This window comes from Pongo abelii, chromosome 15 (assembly GCF_028885655.2).
Source record: "Pongo abelii isolate AG06213 chromosome 15, NHGRI_mPonAbe1-v2.0_pri, whole genome shotgun sequence".
Classification (NCBI taxonomy): Eukaryota; Metazoa; Chordata; class Mammalia; order Primates; family Hominidae; genus Pongo; species Pongo abelii.
This window is the reverse complement of record NC_072000.2, coordinates 26,553,061-26,571,329: the sequence shown is the minus strand read 5'-3', so window position 1 is coordinate 26,571,329 and position 18,269 is coordinate 26,553,061. Positions and strand designations below refer to the sequence as shown.

At 48.4% G+C, this 18,269-nt stretch overlaps 2 protein-coding genes across 5 annotated transcripts in view; one reads left to right on the top strand and one right to left on the bottom strand.

Annotated features, from left to right (window-relative positions):
• Positions 1-470: 470 nt before the first annotated feature.
• The window catches only part of PSMB11 (proteasome subunit beta 11), a 36,079-nt gene continuing 18,280 nt past the window's right edge, over positions 471-18,269 (bottom strand). The window contains exons 1-2 of one of the 2 annotated variants that reach the window (XM_054529879.2): positions 8,499-9,215; positions 471-1,780 (exon numbers count right to left, since the gene is read on the bottom strand). In XM_054529879.2, the coding sequence (XP_054385854.2) occupies positions 674-1,711 (1,038 nt within the window). In that variant the 5' untranslated portion in view covers positions 1,712-1,780; positions 8,499-9,215 and the 3' untranslated portion in view covers positions 471-673. Of the gene's footprint in view, positions 1,781-8,498; positions 9,216-18,269 lie in introns of those variants that run through there. The other variant, XM_024231592.3, reaches the window with a different exon arrangement.
• On the top strand, positions 8,534-17,859 carry PSMB5 (proteasome 20S subunit beta 5). 3 transcript variants are annotated; one of them, XM_054529786.2, is made up of 3 exons: positions 8,534-8,677; positions 10,091-10,397; positions 17,339-17,858. In XM_054529786.2, the coding sequence occupies exons 2-3, from the start codon at positions 10,202-10,204 to the stop codon at positions 17,623-17,625; spliced, it is 483 nt and encodes a 160-aa protein (XP_054385761.2). In that variant the 5' UTR covers positions 8,534-8,677; positions 10,091-10,201; the 3' UTR covers positions 17,626-17,858.

Sequence of the window (18,269 nt, the reverse complement as noted above, 5' to 3'; positions counted from 1 at the left end):
ACTTACTGTGTGACCCTGGCAAGTCACATAATCCTTTGAACCTGATTCCTTTTTTGTAAAGTGAGACTCATTTTTACCTCAAAGGGTTGTGATGAGAACTGCATTCAGTAAAGGAATAATCATTCTAGTCATTATGGTCAAGTCAGAGGAGGAGAGCAGATAAGACAAGCCCATCACCATCCAAAGCGTGTCTATCTCTACACCTCGTTCTGAGAGGGGCTGCTCCCTTCCTGGGTGCCCCATCTTACCACGCTGACAAAATGATCAGGAGAAAGAGACAAAGACGCTGAAGCTGAGACACATAAAGGAACGAAACTAAGAGAAACTGGGGATGAGATGATGGAAAACACAGAGAAGATGGCAAGAAAAGAGGGTCTAGCACCTAGCATGCGTCTGGCATGCAGTAGGCACACTGCAAGTGTTGACTGAAAGACGGACTTGGTGCCAAGAAGGAGGCTGGACCAATCCACTGGGAGTCAATAGGAACTTGTTGGGCAGAGCCATAATAGCTCTGGGAGTCATGAAAGGACGGAGACTTGCAATAAATGAAGCCAGCAACCCATACAGGCTAGAGTCAGACGCTGTGAGGCTGCTGCCAGCGGGACCCTCCCCCTGCTGTCCATCCTCCCACCTGCTCCCCAGGACTACACCATCCCCAACCAAGTCCTGCTTCTCACACCGTCTCAGTCCCTGCTGGCATCCTGGAGTCTCCTGGTATCATCTCCCCTGGCCCCACAGAGAGCTCTGTATCTTCTGCAGCTCTGTGGGCAGTGGCAGGCTCAGGATGGGCATGGCTGGCATCCTCCTCTGGCTCTGGCTCCAGGAGCTCCTGTAACTCCATGTACAGCACACAGGCATCACTGCGTGACACATGCTCCCATCCACTCTCCCGCACGTGGAAAAGGTCTACAGAGCCCCCTGAATAGGCATCACGGTAGGTGGCGTGGGCCACGGCGCAGCGAGCCAGGGCGTAGGCTTCCTGGGTGCTCATGTCGTAGCGATAGCCATGGTCTAGCACACCGTAGGCATAGGGAGATCCAGAGCCCACAGAGAAGATGTCCCCCTGCAGGCGGGTGCCGTCGCTATAGACGTAGAAGAGCTCAGGGCCAGAGCGGTCCCAGCCGCACAGGGCAGTGGCCACACAGAGATCCAGTCCCCGGTATCGAGACATCATGGCTGACAAGAGCTTGGCAGCACTGGCCACACTGGGCAGCTGACCCTCCCTCAGTTCCCGAAGCCGCAGCTCCCGCTGTAATACCCGATACCAGGTAGCACAGTCGGCGGAGGTGCCAGAGGTGGTACCCAGGAGGTGCTGGTGCACAGGGATGACCTTGCATGAGGCTGGACATGCCACATAGCTGCCACAGGAGGAACGCGTGTCAGCTGCAGCAATGACTCCATGACGGAAGCGGAAGGCCAGGGTTGTAGTGCCATGGGCCAGTCTGGGGCCATGGATCTGCAGGAAGGTTTGAGGGTCACAGCCCCGGGGCACAGCCCAGCCGCCAGCCCGAGGCAGGTGAGGTGATGGTCCCTGGGTGTCAGGGGACTGCCACTTGCACACATCCTGCAGAGCCATCCCTGGGGCTGAATGAAGTTTGGAAGAAGCAAGCCAGGAATTTGTGGCTGGGGTCTGGTGGGGTAGGAGGGACGCTGCAGAGAAGCTGGGCCACAGCCAGAACCGGCCAGGAAGGTGTGTGAGCTGACGCTTCATTTCTCCTCAACCCCCAATTCAGGCTTTGGGATTGGCTGATGGAGCAGCCCCCTTCATCTCAGAGGACAGCTGAAAGGAGACAGGAAGAGGGCTGTAGAGTGTCCAGCACTAGGAAGACGCTGCCTTCACAGTCAGACCTTCACCTTCTGCTGCCCATGACGCATCTGAGAGTCACCCAAAGAGTCTCCTGTCTGTCATCCTCCAACTATCTGGAGTTGGGTGGGGGGCTGGGGTAATGCAAAGAAAAGTGGGCACAAATGGACGGAGCAGGGCTGGGCTCCTTGTTTCTCCCATGCGGGGCACTGGGCATGTAGAGACAAGGCCCTGTCCCTGGCCTGAGAGGGCTCCCAGCCTAGGACGAGGTAAAGACAATTCAGCGGACTGATGTGGTCAGAATAGAGCGCTGTAACCCCACTGAGGCAGGAGACCTTGGTGCTGGGGAATCCCTTCAGAGATATGGGAGCATGGAACTCAGCTCATACTTCAAACTCAAGGGAAAAATGGGGAAAGAAAAATGGACTGAGGCTGGGCGCAATGGATCACACCAGTAATCTTAGCACTTTGAGAGACCAAGGTAGGTGGATGGCTTGAGCCCAAGAGTTCGAGACCACCCTGGGCAACATATCAACATCCCCATCTCTACAAAATATATAAAAATTAGCCTGGGACAGGTGCAGAGGCTCATGCCTCCCAGCACTTTGGGAAGCCGAGGCGGGTGGGTCACAAGGTCAGGAGTTCGAGACTAGCCTGGCCAATATGGTGAAACCCCATCTCTACTAAAAATACAAACAAACAAAAAAAAATTAGCTGGGTGTGGTGATGCATGCTTGTAGTCCCAGCTGCTCAGGAGGCTGAGGCAGGAGAATCGCTTGAACCAGAAGGCAGAAGTTGCAGTGAGCTGAGATCGCGCCACTGCACTCCAGCCTGGGTGACAGAGTGAGACTCCATCTCAAAAAAAAATTAGCCAAGCATGATGGCACATGCCCGTAGTCCCAGCTGCTCAGGAAGCTGAGGTGAGAGGATCACCTGAGTCCAAGAGGTCAAGGCTGCAGTGAGCCGTGATTGTGCCACTGCACTCCTGCCTGGACAACACAGTGACACCCTGTCTCAATAAAAAATAAAGAAAGGAAAATTTAAAAAAATAAAAATAAAAAAGTCTGGGCATGGTGGCTCATGCCTGTAATCCCAGCACTTTGGGAGACAGAGGAGGGCAGATCATCTGAGGTCAGGAGTTTGAGACCAGCCTGGCCACCATGGTGAAACCCCCGTCTCTACTGAAAATACAAAAAAATTCAGCTGGGTGTGGTAGTGGATGTCTGTAATCCTAGCTGCTTGGGAGGCTGAGACAGGAGAATCGCTTGAACCCGGGAGGTGGAGGTTGCAGTGAGCCGCCATTGCGCTCCAGCCTGGGCAACAAGAGCGAAACTCCATCTCAAAAATTAATTAATTAATTAATTAATTAAAAGTGGACTAAAGCAAAGACAAGAGAAAAAAGAGCAAGAGAACTTTGTAACAGCGGAGAGGAGAAAGAGGCTGAAATATCTTCCACAAAGGCAGATTGCTGAGGAATGAAGGAAACTAGAACATGAAGGTCTCTTTCTTCCTTGCTTTAGAGATAAATATGTCCTTCTATCTGTATACAGAGATGGCATTCCTGACAGTTCTCTGGCAGTATGTCTTTGACTTGTGTTGAAGTCCAAAGGATCTAGTGGCCTTCTAGCTCCTGCTCCCACTTCTGCCTAATAGTTCACAATGGCAACAGAGTGGCTTGTAATTCCAGGGTAGGAGAAACAACTGATCTTAACTCCATAATGTTGAGTCTATAAGTCTTAGACCAACCAGGGGTGTTAGAGGGGTGGGGTTGGTGGACCCTGACAGCTGACCCTTCAGAAAGTCGAAGTCAAGGCCAGGTGTGTTGGCTCACGCCTGTAATCTCAGTACGTTGGGAGGCCAAGGCAGGTGAATCACTTGAGCCCAGGAATTCGAGATCAGCCTGGGCAACATGGCGAAACCTCACCTCTACAAAAAACACAAAAAATTAGCCGGGTGTGGTGGTGTGTACCTGTAGTCCCAGCTACTTGGAAGGCTGAGGTGGAAGGATCACTTGAGCACTCACTGAATGAGGCTGCAGTGAGCTAAGATCGTGCCACTGCACTCCATGCACTCTAGCCTGGGCAACAAAGTAAGACCCTGTCTCAGGAAAAAAAAAAAAAAAAAAAAAAAAAGCCAGTTAATTGGGGCAGAGCGACAAGCTGCAACTACTCCAGCAACATATGCCGTACATATATTTTACTAAACATTGCAGCTCAAGGTGGTGCTGTGGAAATGGATTTATTTGAAGAAACAGACCCACGCACAAAGGAAAGAGTCTGGACCCTCCAGACATCATGATGGTGGGGCTGTGGCATCATAGCTTTCTGGGGTCTCACTACTAAGGAAAAGTGTAAACATGGTCATGGGAAAGTTGGAGAAACCCAAAGAGCATGCTAAGGTCCAACCAGTCCTTCTCTTCTCATTGGTGTAGGACCACCAGGAAATCTTGCTGAAAGGTAAGAATATATCTTCTTTCTTTCTTTCTTCTTGAGATGGAGTTTCGCTCTTGTCACCCAGACCGGAGTACAATGGCGTGATCTTGGCTCACCGCAACCTCTGCCTCCCAGGCTCAAGCGATCCTCCTGCCCAGCCTCCCAAGTAGCTGGGATTACAGGCACCCCCAACACACCCAGGTAATTTTTGTACTTTTAGTAGAGACAGGGTTTCGCCATGTTGGCCAGGCTGGTCTCGAATTCCTGACCTGAGGTGATCCACCCACCTTGGCCTCCCAAAGTATTAGGATTACAGGCGTGAGCCACTGTGCCTAGCCTAGAGTATATCTTCTTTCTAAAGGCTAAGTCTTAGACTCTTTATAGATGGATTGCCACCTCCCTAGGTCAAGCCATTATCAAGTCAGGTCTGGACAGTTGAATGACCTCCTAATTAAGCACTCACCAGTCTCCCATTGTAATCTTACCCTCTACATGGACATGTTTTCCCAAAGTATCACTCAAATCCTGTGTTTTCTCTGCTAGGAAAACTTGGAGAGTTATAATATAAAGTCAGAACTGCCTCTTCTATCCCAAGCTGGCATGTAAGACCCACTATGGTCCAGTCTAAATCTATCTATCACAGGCTCTTTTCTCTCTATTCCTAACACATCTCCCACCTCCCTTTCACCTGTTTGAATCCTATTCCACAGTTTGGCTTAAGTACCACCTATTGTGAAATTCCTTCCCAGGTATGGGCTGAGAAAGGAGAGGCTGTGAGCGGACCAAGTCATATTTAGAAAAATGAATCCAGACCTTGACAAAGCCATCCTGGACCCACAGCCCCTTTCCAATCTATATTGACTCCCTCGCCCACCTCTGAACCACAGCACTTATCATTTGTACTTCTCCTTAATGAGGTCCCCAGGAATAGGGACCCTGGAGCAGAGAACACATGTGAGGTAAGCTAGGAATGGATTATGGAAGGCCTTGAATGCTATGCTGAGGAGCTTGAATTCACAGAACTTTTTTTTTTTTTGAGACGGAGTCTCACTCTGTTGCCCAGACTGGAGTGCAGTGGCGCGATCTCTGCTCACTGTAACCTCCGCCTCTTGGGTTCAAGCAATTCTCCTGCCTCAGCCTCCAGAGTAGCTAGGACTACAGGCGCGTGCCACTACACCTGGCTGATTTTTTGTATTTTTAGTAGAGACAGGGTTTCACCGTGTTAGTCGGGATGATCTTGATCTCCTGACCTCGTGATTCGCCCACCTTGGCCTCCCAAAGTGCTGGGATTACAGGCGTGAGCCACTGCGCCTGACCCACAGAACATTTTTAAGCAGGTGAGTGTTAAGATCAAGATGGTGTTTTAGGCCGGGCGCGGCGGCTCACACCTGTAATCCCAGCACTTTGGGAGGCCGTGGCAGGCGGATCACCTGAGGTCAGGAGTTCAAGACCAGCCCGCCCAACATGGCAAAATCCTGTCTCTACTAAAAATACAAAAAAAAAAAAATAATTAACTGGGCCTGGTGGTGCACACCTGTAATCCCAGCTACTCTGGAGGCTAAGGCAGGAGAATCGCTTGAACCTGGGAGGCAGAGGATGCAGTGAGCCGAGATCGTGCCAGTGCACTCCAGCCTGGGCGACAATAGCAAAACTCTATTTAAAAAAAAAAAAAATGGTGTTTTAGGAAAACGAATCTGATGCTGTGCAGAATGAATTAGAGAGTGACAATTTAGACCCATAAATCAGTTAGGAGAAGGCCAGGCATGGTGGTTCACACCTATAATCCCAACACACTTTGGAAGACTGAGGCAGGCAGATCATCTGAGGTTGGGAGTTCAAGACCAGCCTGGCCAATATGGCAAAATCCCATCTCTACTTAAAATACAAAAAAAAAAAAAAAATTATCCAGGCGATTTATCCTGGCTAACACGGTGAAACCCCACCTCTACTAAAAATACAAAAAAAAAAATTAGCCGGGCGTGGTGGCGGGCACCTGTAGTCCCAGCTACTCGGGAGGCTGAGGCAGGAGAATGGCATGAACCCAGGAGGCAGAGCTTGCAGTGAGCCGAGATCGCGCCACTGCACTCCAGCCTGGGTGACAGAGCGAGATTCTGTCTCAAAAAAAAAAAAATTATCCAGGTGTGGTGGCACACGCCTGTAGTTCCAGCTACTTGGGAGGCTACGGCAGGAGAATCACTTGAATCCGGGAGGTAGAGGTTGCAGTGAGCCAACATTGCGCCACTGCACTCCAGCATGGGCGACAGAGTGAGACTCCATCTCAAAAAAATAAATAAATAAAAATCAGGAGAATATTTCAGCAATTCCAGAATGAGGACATAAGAAGCCAAAGGTGGTATCAGTTGTAATGAAAAAGAATGTGAGAAACACTGAAGTGGAAATAATCAACAGGACCATGCAACTAACTGGATGTGAAGGAAAGAAAAAAGTTGTAAAAGATGAGCAAGGACTTCAAGCCTTTGTGACTAGAAGATCATTGCTGTCATTCTTTCAAGTGTTCATTTGGCAAATATGTATTAAGCATACAGTGGGTACAGAAATGAATAGTAAATACTTGTATTTAAAAGCTCACAATCCGGTAGGAGATAAATGTAATTTCTAACCAGGTAAAATGTAAAAGGGCCTTAAGAGAGGTACACATGCTATCGGTGGCAGAGTGAAAAAGCACTGGAAGAAGGCAGAAGGACTAGTTGCACTGCAGGGGTGACTGCAAAATAATATATGCTCAGTAAACAGACGTACTCTGCATTTTCCACACCATCCAGGTGTGAAACACAAAGATCTCCTGTTTAATTCCATTCTGATGATTGGGCTTGGAAAGGGTTGCCAATTTCAGCATTAAAAATACAGTATAGGCCAGGCGCAGTAGCTCACACCTGTAATCCCAGCACTCTGGGAGGCCGAGGCGAGCGGATCACCTGAGGTCAAGAGTTTGAGACCAGCATGGCCAACATGGTGAAACCCCATCTCTACTAAAAATACAAAAATTAGCCAGGCGTGAGGCCGGGTGCGGTGGCTCACGCCTGTAATCCCAGCACTTTGGGAGGCCGAGGTGGGCGGATCACGAGGTCAGGAGATCGAGACCATCCTGGCTAACACGGTGAAACCCCGTCTCTACTAAAAATACAAAAAAAAAAAATTAGCTGTGCGTGGTGGTGGGGGCCTGTAGTCCCAGCTACTCCGGAGCCTGAGGCAGGAGAACGGCGTGAACCCGGGAGGCGGAGCTTGCGGTGAGCCGAGATGGCCCACTGCACTCCAGCCTGGGCGACAGAGCAAGACTCCGTCTAAAAAAAAAAAAAATTAGCCTGTAGTGGTGGCAGGCGCCTGTAATCCCAGCTACTCGGGAGGCTGAGGCAGGAGAATCGCTTGAACCTGGGAAGCAGAGGTTGCAGTGAGCAGAGATCGTGCCACTGTGTTCCAGCCTGGGGGACAGAGCAAGACTCTGTCTCAAAAAACAAACAAACAAACAAACAAAAACAATACAGCATATGCAGAGTCTGCTGGGGGAAAGATGGGGCCGAACTGAGCATCAGAGGAAAGTGGAATTTCGATGTTGATAGATGTTGCTGCTAGAATCCAACAAGGAAGACCAGAGACTGACTTCATAGAACCATAAAGCAGGAGGCAACATTTCATACATATGCACGCTTCCTGGTTTGTTATAGTTCCCAAAAGATTTGAAAAATGAAGGTGGGTGGAGGGAGGAAGAGGCAATGAAATATAGTACATTCTTGAATAAAGGGCATCATCTTAGCAAGTTGAAGTTAGAGAATCTCTTGGTACATATTTATGCAGTCTCAACCGTCCTCCCGTCTCTGAGATGGTAAATTACTACTGACACTTATTCAGGTCTGAACTGAGAATCTAGTTTGTGGATTAACTGGACCCTTTGCTTTTTCTTCTTCCATCTGCCTTTTAGGCAATTTATTACTTATTCGAATTTCCACCAGACGGTAGGAGTCAAGAGAACGAATATTGGATATTAATAACCGGTTACTGTTAGAAGAAGGGTTGCTGTATGGCGACTGACAAGAGGTATAGTACTTTTATTTTGTTGCGTTTTTTACCACTAATTGCTGTGGTTTAACTAATATAGGGAAATGGCCTCAGAATGGATCATTATTTTACCCAATTTTAGAAAGTGCCCTTAAACAAGATGGCAACCTCAGGCGCGTTAACAAGGTGCTGAAGCAGCAGCTATGTAACCTGTTGCTTGGACACCAGGCTGGAGTGGGAAGACTCACCGCTAAGGGTTCGGAACCGATTTTCAACCAGTCACGCCCTTCTCAAAGATGGCCGACCTCACTTCCCTTACGCAACATGGGCGTTTTCAGTCACTTCCTGTGAATTTGAGGTTACTCTGATCCAGGACTACTTGCATGACCAAAGCCAAGATGGCAGGCACGTCCTTTTAGAATTTAAGGTTAGTGAAGCCATCTATTTCCCCGACCCCCTTCAGTGAAAATCGTCTTTCGCATCTGGCTCTTCTTTTTGGAGGCGTGGTTGCCAGCAGTCAAAATGGCTCCTTTCCGGAATAGATTTAATAGGAAGTGAAGCTGTGACGGCGAGGCGTTGCCCGGCCTATCTTTGCTAGGCGTTCTCAGAATTAGTTCTTTCTGCCCACACTAGACATGGCGCTTGCCAGCGTGTTGGAGAAACCGCTACCGGTGAACCAGCGCGGGTTTTTCGGACTTGGGGGTCGTGCAGATCTGCTGGATCTAGGTCCAGGGAGTCTCAGTGATGGTCTGAGCCTGGCCGCGCCCGGCTGGGGTGTTCCAGAAGAGCCAGGAATCGAAATGCTTCATGGAACAACCACCCTGGCCTTCAAGGTGTGGAGCCAGCCCCCTTGCCAGGCTGAGTACTGAACGCCCGCGACTTGCCTGGCCTCCCCGCCTTACCGGAGTTTGCGGTGGCCTTGGCCACCAACCCAGGCGGAGGCTGGGTCCTCTCGTTCGGACCGCAGCAGTTTTGCTGTCTCATTGGCCCAGGAGGCCCCTGTCTTTGCTCTGGTTGGAAAGGGTGGCGGTGGGGCCGGGGGTAAGTCGGGGGAGGAAGCTGAGGCCTCTTGGGTTGATTCCTAGGCGACCCCAGGTTGCTGCTGTTCAGGATCTCCTAGCTGGGAAAGGCCTCAACAACAATGAATCTTGGCCGAGGGAAGGCTATTGTAACCGTTTACCAAAGTTTTGGAAACTGGGCGGCCCCTCAAGGCAAGGGTAACTGAAACTGGCATGAAGGGGAAGCGTGGTGAGGGTAAGCATTGTACTAAGAATCAGACATTTGGGGTTCCTTGCCCAGCTCTGCAATAACTAGCTCTAGATTGAGAAGTCATTCGATCTCATTGAACCTGTTTCCTCATCTATAAAATGATTTTTTTTTTTTTTTTTTTGAGACAGGGCTTTTCCCTGTCGCTCAGGCTGGAGTGCAGTGGCTCCAGCGCCTCAGCCTCCAGAGTAGCTGAGACTATAGGCACACACCACCACGACAGGCTAAGTTTTTTACTTTTTGTAGAGATGGATCTCCCTGTGTTGCCCAGGCTGGTCTCCAGCACCTGGCCTCAAGCGGTCCTCCCGCCTTGGTCTCCCAAAATGCCGGGATTACAGGAGTGAGCCACCACGCCCATCCTATAAAATGAATTTAATATGGGTTATATCCATGTCAAGGGATTGATGTGAAGCTCGGGTGACATTAATATATGGGGAAGTATAGAAGTATACTGTGAAGTATAAAAGGACGGAGAAAGAGATGTGCTGGGTTTGGATTGATGCAAAAAGAAGTATGTAGGAGTGTTTTTGTGGTCTTATGTGGCCTGTTTTGTGTTTTCCTCTGATCTTAACAGTTCCGCCATGGAGTCATAGTTGCAGCTGACTCCAGGGCTACAGCGGGTGCTTACATTGCCTCCCAGACGGTGAAGAAGGTGATAGAGATCAACCCATACCTGCTAGGCACCATGGCTGGGGGCGCAGCGGATTGCAGCTTCTGGGAACGGCTGTTGGCTCGGCAATGTCGAATCTATGAGCTTCGAAATAAGGAACGCATCTCTGTAGCAGCTGCCTCCAAACTGCTTGCCAACATGGTGTATCAGTACAAAGGCATGGGGCTGTCCATGGGCACCATGATCTGTGGCTGGGATAAGAGAGGCCCTGGTGAGTTAAGCTGCAACCACATGATCCTTGGGCTGACACTACAGTGAGGAGGGGTTGGATGGACAGATGAATTAAAGGGCTTGGTGTCAATGTTGAAGAAGTGTAATTAGGTCCTTAACCCTTCCTTCTCTTTTTTTTTTTTTTTCCTGTTTTTTTAGACTGTGTCTTATTCTGTCGCTCAGGCTGGAGTGCAGTGGCATGATCTCAGCTCACTGCAGCCTCCGCCCCCAGGTTCAGGAATTCAAGACCAGCCTGGCCAACATGGCGAAACGCCGTCTCTACTAAAAATACAAAAATTAGCTGGGCGTGGTGGTGGGCGCCTGTAATACCAGCTACTCAGGAGGCTGAGGCATGAGAATTGCTTGAACCCAGGAGGTGGATGTTGCAGTGGGCAGTGATCGCGCCACTGCACTCCAGCCTGGGCGACAGAGTGAGACTCTGTCTCAAAAAAAAAAAAAAAGAATTTAAGAATTCGTTGAAGGCCGGGCGTGGTGGCTCACTCCTGTAATCCCAGCACTTTGGGAGGCTGAGACGGTGGATCACGAGGTCAGGAGATTGAGACCATCCTGGCTAACAAGGTGAAACCCCGTCTCTACCAAAAATAGAAAAAATTAGCTGGGCGTGGTGGCAGGCACCTGTAGTCCCAGCTACTCAGGAGGCTGAGGCAGGAGAATGGTGTGAACCCAGGAGGCGGAGCTTGCAGTGAGCCGAGAGGGCGCCACTGCACTCCAGCCTGGGCGACAGAGCGAGACTCCGTCTCAAAAAAAGAACAAAAAAAAGAATTCGTTGAATCCCACATGTGGCAGTAGTGCTATTTCAAGTGTTCATTGGCCATGTGTGACTTATGGCTACTGTATTGAACTCTAATATATGGTTGTCCCTCAAAAGTTAGTCATTTCTCTTCTGTTTTTTTCTTTTCCTTTTTTTTTTTTTTTTTTTTTTGAGACGCGAAGTTTCGCTCCCATCGTCCAGTCTGGAGTGTAATGGCATTGTTTCAGCTCACTGCAACCTCTGCCTCCTGGGTTCAAGTGGTTCTCCTGCTGCAGTCTCCCAAGTACCTGGGATTACAAGTGCCCACCAGCATGCCCAGCTAATTTTGTATTTTTAGTAGAGATGGGGTTTCACCATGTTGGCCAGGCTGGTCTCGAAATCCTGACCTCAGGTGGTTCGCCCGCCTCAGCCTCCCAAAGTGCCAGGATTAAAGGTGTGAGCCACTGCACCTGGCCTCTTCTCTTTTTTTCTTTAGAGAGTCTTTGGCCTAGAAGGGGCCTTTTGGGCTCCTCTCTTTTTTGGCGGGGTGGGGATGGAGTCTCGCTCTGTCACCCCGGCTGGAGTGCAGCGGCGGAATCTCAGCTCACTGCGATCTCCGCCTCCCAGGTTCAAGTGATTCTCCTGCCTCAACCTTCCAGGTAGCTGAGACTACAGGCATGTGCCACCATGCCCGTCTAATCTTTGTATTTTTAGTAGAGACAGGGTTTCACCATGTTGGCCAGGCTGGTCTTGAACTCCTGACCTCAGGTGATCTGCCCACCTCAGCCTGCCAAAGTGTTGAGATTACAGGAGTGAGCCATTGCGCCCAGTCCTGGGCTCATTTCTTTTATTTCTTTGCTGGTTATAATCACCCTTACAATCATGCTAGGTCCTGTTGTATCATCTCTGAAAATAAGTTCCTTAGCCTGTTTTTCCTTTCCAGCATTTAAGAAACTTGCCAGACAGTTCAACTTTGTATTTGATGTCATTTCCTCATCAGCCAGTTTTGAATTGCCCGTTTGGTAAAGTTGGAGTATAGCTAGTCACCTTCTAATTTTCCCTTCCATATGCTTAAAAATAATTATTCTTTCCTCCTTTTGATTTTGCTTCATTCATTTAGCTGCTTACTAAATACCTAGTTATCTTATAGAACAATTATAGGATACCTACCACTTTTTCACTTGCTTTCAAACAAGAATAGAAAGGGCTATAGGGAGTATCCGCCTACTACCCAATGGAGGATGAAAGGAAATTAAAAACCGGATGTGAGAGGAGCTCAGTTTGTTACTTTGGAAATTGAGATGCTTTTCTCTGAAAGGTGGGAATTGACAGTTCCATACATTTTACGTGATCCAGGGAAGCATTTTGGAAATGTTGCTTTGAACCTTTAGCTGGTGGATTTGTTCTAGGTGATGGAAACAGTGTAAAAGAGTACAGGGACCAGGTAACAAGGAAAATCCAGGGAGATTGAGCATCATTTAAATAGTACCTTCTTCAAGAGGCCTTCCTGACGACCCTGTCCCATTCATTGTGAGTCAGCCCCTGGCCTCATAGTATAGTTGGCCCTTGAGCAACATGGGTTTGAATCACTCAGGTCCACTTATACGCAGATATTTTTCAACCTAATTCTGATTGAAAAATACACATTCCCAGAATTTGAAACCCAAATATACAGAGGTCCTATTTATTTATTTATTTATTTTTGAGATGGAGTTTTGCTTTTGTCACCCATGCTGGAGTGCAATGGCGCGATCTCGGTTCAGTGCAACCTCCGCCTCCTGGGTTCAAATGATTCTCCTGCCTCAGCCTCCCGAGTAGCTGGGATTACAGGCACCCGCCATCCTGCCAGCTAACTTTTGTATTTTTAGTAGAGACAGCATTTCCCCATGTTGGCCAGGCTGGTCTTAAACTCCTGACCTCAAGTGATCCACCTGCCTTGGCCTCCCAAAGTGCTGGGATTACAGGCATCAGCCACCACATCTGGCCAACTTTTCATATATGCAGGTTCTGCAGGGCCAACTTTGGGACTTGAGTCTGCATAGATTTTGGTATATGCAGGGGTCTTGGGACGAATCCCCTTCATATACCAAAGGACGGCTGTACTTAATCCAAGGCTGAATAAGATAAATACCTTTTTTTTTTTTAATTGAGATGGAGTCTCGCTCTGTTGCCCAGGCTGGAGTGCAGTGGCGCCATCTCTGCTCACTGCAAGCTCCGCCTCCCGGGTTCATGCCATTCTCCTGCCTCACCCTCCCGAGTAGCTGGGACTACAGGCACCCGCCACCAAGCCCGGCTAATTTTTTGTATTTTTGGTAGAGACGGGATTTCATCGTGTTAGCCAGGATGGTCTCGATCTCTGGACCTTGTGATCCGCCTGCCTTGGCCTCCCAAAGTGCTGGGATTGCAGGCGTGAGCCACCACTCTCGGCCTGATAAATACCGTTTTTAAAAGAACCAGTTGGCTGGGCACGGTGGCTCACGCCTGTAATCTCAGCACTTTGGGAGGCCGAGACGGGTGGATCACCTGAGGTCAGGAGTTCGAGACCAGCCTGACCAACATGGTGGAACCTCGTCTGTACTAAAAATACAAAATTATTGGGAGGCTGAAGCGGGCAGATCACGAGGTCAGGAGATCGAAACCATCCTGGCTAACACGGTGAAACCCTGTCTTTACTAAAAATACAAAAAATTAGCTGGGCGTGGTGGTGGGCGCCTGTAGTCCCAGCTACTTGGGAGGCTGAAGCAGGAGAATGGCGTGAACCCAGGAGGTGGAGCTTGCAGTGAGCCGAGATCGTGCCACTGCACTCCAGCCTGGGCGACAGAGCAAGACTCCATCTCAAAAAAAAAAAAAAAAAAAAAACAAAATTAGCCAGCTGTGGTGGCACATGCCTGTAATCCCAGCTACTCAGGAGGCTGAGGCAGGAGAATCACTTGAACCTGGGAGGCAGAGGTTGCAGTAAGCTGAGATTGTGCCATTGCACTCCAGCTTGGGAAACAAGAACGAAACTTTGTCTCAAAAATCAGTCAATCAATGAATAAAAAGAACTAGTCAAATGCGGAAGGAGTTTTGAGGAGGAAGAGATTACTTATGATGGGAGGAATTGGGGAAGACTTCATGGATTGGTGGTAGTTGTCCTGGATGTGAAAAAGAGAAAGGGAACATAACAAAGAAAGGGAGGAAAGAAGCATGAGCTTTTGAGGAGTAATTGAAAGTCCAGTTTAATTGGAACTAAGTGGGTGAAGGGGAATAGTGAGCCATAAAGCCAGAAGGGTGCTTGGAACCAGATGATGACCCCTCCTAGGCAAGAGCATGGCACTGGGGCTGAGAAGGGGCCAGAGAAAGGAGTAAGGTAAACGTCAGAATCACCTGAACCTGAAAACCAATAAGGGCAGTGGTGCTCAAGCTGGCTTGCATTAAAATCACCTGGAGGACTTAAAAAACAAGTTCCATACCTGTTTCCCACCCCACACCAGTTATACAAAATACCTAGGGTAAGTCCTGTGCATTTTTGAAAAAAATCTTTGTTAGATGACTCTAGTGCACGGTGAGATGTGAGAACCACTGAAACAGGAAAAAGACTAGTGATGCCATTGGCAGAATTTCAGAAGACAGGAGGAAGCGTGGGTTGGTGGCGCACAAGAGAGATGAGTGTGGTAGGTAATGGAGAACCACTGGTTTCTAAGTTTAGGAAGTTTGAATCTACATGATGACAAAGACATTCAGCTGGAGGGATCCAGTAGGCAGTTGGGATTGAACACTTTGTCTAAATTTTCATCTGTACCAAAAGTCAGCTAGTTTTTTCATAAAGGGCCAAACAGTAAATATTTTAGGCCTGCAGGCCTAAATCTTTGTCTCAAATACTTAACTCTGCCGGTGTTGCACAAAACAACCATAGACAGTATGAAAACAGTGGCTCTGTTCCAATAACATTTTAATTACAAAAATAAAGGCAGTTGGCCTGGCCAAACCCTGGTCTATACCAGCAATAGAAATATAATGTGAGCCATATATGTAATTTTACATTTTATACTAGCTACACTTTTAAAATTAAAAAAAAAATTAATTTCAGTATATTTCGTTTAACCTAATAAATCCAAAATATTATGTTAGCAGGTAGTACTAGTTCATTTCAAATGCTCAACTAGTCCCATGTGGCTAGTGGCTACCATATGGACAGTGCAGGTCTTTACAATATGATTACAAACTCTAGGCTTTATTATCCTCCTGTGTAAAGTATGTCTTGTTCTCCAGATAGTCTAAACTCTTTGAGTTCTGGAATTATGGAGTTTGTTTTTCTGTCACACAGGCTGCAGTGCAGTGGCATAATCACAGCTCACTGTAGCCGCAACCTCCTGGGCTCAAGTGACTGGGATTATGGGGTCTTTTGGTGGGGTAGTGGGGATTATGTTTTGTTTGTTTGTTTTTTGAGACAGAGTTTCACTCTTGTTGCCCAGGCTGGAGTGCAGTGGTGCGATCTCGGCTCACTGCAACCTCCACCTCCCAGGTTCAAGTGATTCTCCTGCCTCCGCCTCCTGAGTAGCTGGGATTACAGGCATGCGCCACCACGCCCGGCTAATTTTGTATTTTTAGTAGAGACAGGGTTTCTCCATGTTGGTCAGGCTTGTCTTGAACTCCTGACCTCAGGTGACCCACCTGCCTCGGCCTCCCAAAGTGCTGGGATTACAGGCTTGAGCCACTACGCCTGGCCGGGGATTATGTTTTAAATGTTATCTTTCACAGTGTCTGAAGTTCTGTGCTTGAAACCTAAGTCATTTGGAATATACTTGCTTTGTGGGTGTGCTGAGAGGATCGGCAACATGGCAAGGTAGTTACTATAATGTAAGGTGAGATGGGGTGGTATGTTGTAGAATCCTGGAGTCTTAATATTAAATTTTATTCCTTCAGGTTTTTTTTTTTTTTCTGAAGACAGCATCTCAGTCTGTTGCCCAAGCTGGAGTGTGGTGGTGTGATTATAGCTCACTGCAGCCTGCAAGTCCTGAGCTCAAACAGTCCTGTTTCAACCTCCCACAGACATGCACCACCACACTCAGCTAGCTTTTAAAAAAAATAATAATAATTTTATAGAAGTCCTATCTTGTATTTATGTTGGCTTCCCTGGGTTTCTCTTTTATATATATGTATTATTTTATTTATTTATTATTTATTATTATTATTTTTTTTTTTTTGAGACAAGGTCTCGCTCTGTTGCCCAGGCTGGAGTGCAGTGGCGCGATCTCGGCTTACCGCAAGCTCCGCCTCCCGGGTTTACGCCATTCTCCTACCTCAGCCTCCTGAGTAGCTGGGACTACAGGCACCTGCAACCACACCCGGCTAATTTTTTGTTTTTTAGTAGAGACGGGGTTTCACCCTGTTAGCCAGGATGATCTCGATCTCCTGACCTCGTGATCCACCCGCCTCGGCCTCCCAAAGTGCTGGGATTACAGGCATTAGCCACCGCGCCTGGCCTATTTATTATATTATTTTGAGACGGAGTTTCACTCTTGTTGCCCAGGCTGAAGTGCAATGGCACGATCTTGGCTCACCGCAACCTCTGCCTCCCAGGTTCAAGTGATTCTCCTCCCTCAGCCTCCTGAGTAGCTGGGATTATAGGCATGTGCCACCACACCTGGCAAATTTTGTATTTTTAGTAAAGATGGGGTTTCTTCATGTTGGTCAGGCTGGTCTCAAACTCCTGACCTCAGGTGATCTGCCCACCTCAGCCTCCCAAAGTGCTGGGATTACAGGCGTGAGCCACCGCGCCCGGCCTATTTTTTTTATTTTGTTTTAATTTTATTCTAGGTTTTAAGAGAACTACTGCTGGCCGGGTGAGGTGGCTCATGCCTGTAATCCCAGCACTTTGGGAGTCCGAGAAGGGCAGATCCCCAGAGGTCAGGAGTTCAAGACCAGCCTGACCAACATGGTGAAACCCTGTCTCTACTAAAAATACAAAAATTAGCTGGATGTGGTTGCGAGTGCCTGTAATCCTAGCTACCTGAGAAGCTGAGGCAAGAGAATCACTTTAACCCAGGAGGCGGAGGTTCTGGTGAGCCGAGATTGCACCATTGTGCTCTAGCTTGGGCAACAAGAGCGAAACTCTATCTCAAAAAAAAAGAACTACTGCCTTGGCATATGAATTAGATATCAAAAAGGGTGATCTTTTTTTTTCCTGCTAACCTCATCTCCCTTTCCAGGCCTCTACTACGTGGACAGTGAAGGGAACCGGATTTCAGGGGCCAGCTTCTCTGTAGGTTCTGGCTCTGTGTATGCATATGGGGTCATGGATCGGGGCTATTCCTATGACCTGGAAGTGGAGCAGGCCTATGATCTGGCCCGTCGAGCCATCTACCAAGCCACCTACAGAGATGCCTACTCAGGAGGTGCAGTCAACCTCTACCACGTGCGGGAGGATGGCTGGATCCGAGTCTCCAGTGACAATGTAGCTGATCTACATGAGAAGTATAGTGGCTCTACCCCCTGAAAGAGGGTGGATGCAGCTGCTTGTGTTTCTTGGGGTGACTGTCATTGGTAATACGGATACAGTGACCCATCCTCCATCCTATTTATAGTGGAAGGGCCTTCAGTTGTATCAATACTTTTTTTTAAAGCTCTGGCACATTGACCTCTATGTGTTACCAGTCGTTAATGAGCTGCTGCAGAGGTGACTATTTGTTTTACTTTCTTGGATGTTAACATTACACTACTCACTACTCAGCCTCAGCCTGTGTTGCGTCTTTTGTCCACACTGTCCCTCCTCCAAGCACTTTTCAGTCAAATAAGCTAGGACAGTGGGAGGGAAGTGACTGTAAATTACAGGAAACAGTGGTGTGAAGACATTGTCTAGTGAATACATTAACGTCCCCACTCATGAAGCTAATAACGGAGAAGGAGAGAGAGGCAGGGAGGATGGAGACACTTCTCGATTTGGTTTACAAAGAGATGAAAAGTTGATGAGGTGGAAAGATGCACAGGGCTGTACCAGGCAGGGCTCCAGGGGAAAAGGCTGTCACCCTGTGGTGGGGGAAGGGAGGCTGAGGCTACATGTAGAGCGGAAGAGTGAAGAGAGTAAATCTTGACTCTTAAACCAACTGGGAAGGGAAGGCTTGGACCCTGGGAAGGGGAGGA

Excerpts from the sequence above, each read along its gene's own strand:
- PSMB5 (XM_024231236.3), top strand. The coding sequence starts at position 8,886 with ATGGCGCTTGCCAGCGTGTTGGAGAAACCGCTACCGGTGAACCAGCGC. Across the intron at positions 9,084-10,090 it reads CAACCACCCTGGCCTTCAAG|TTCCGCCATGGAGTCATAGT; the intron begins GTGTGGAGCCAG and ends TGATCTTAACAG. Across the intron at positions 10,398-15,887 it reads CTGGGATAAGAGAGGCCCTG|TGTCTGAAGTTCTGTGCTTG; the intron begins GTGAGTTAAGCT and ends TATCTTTCACAG.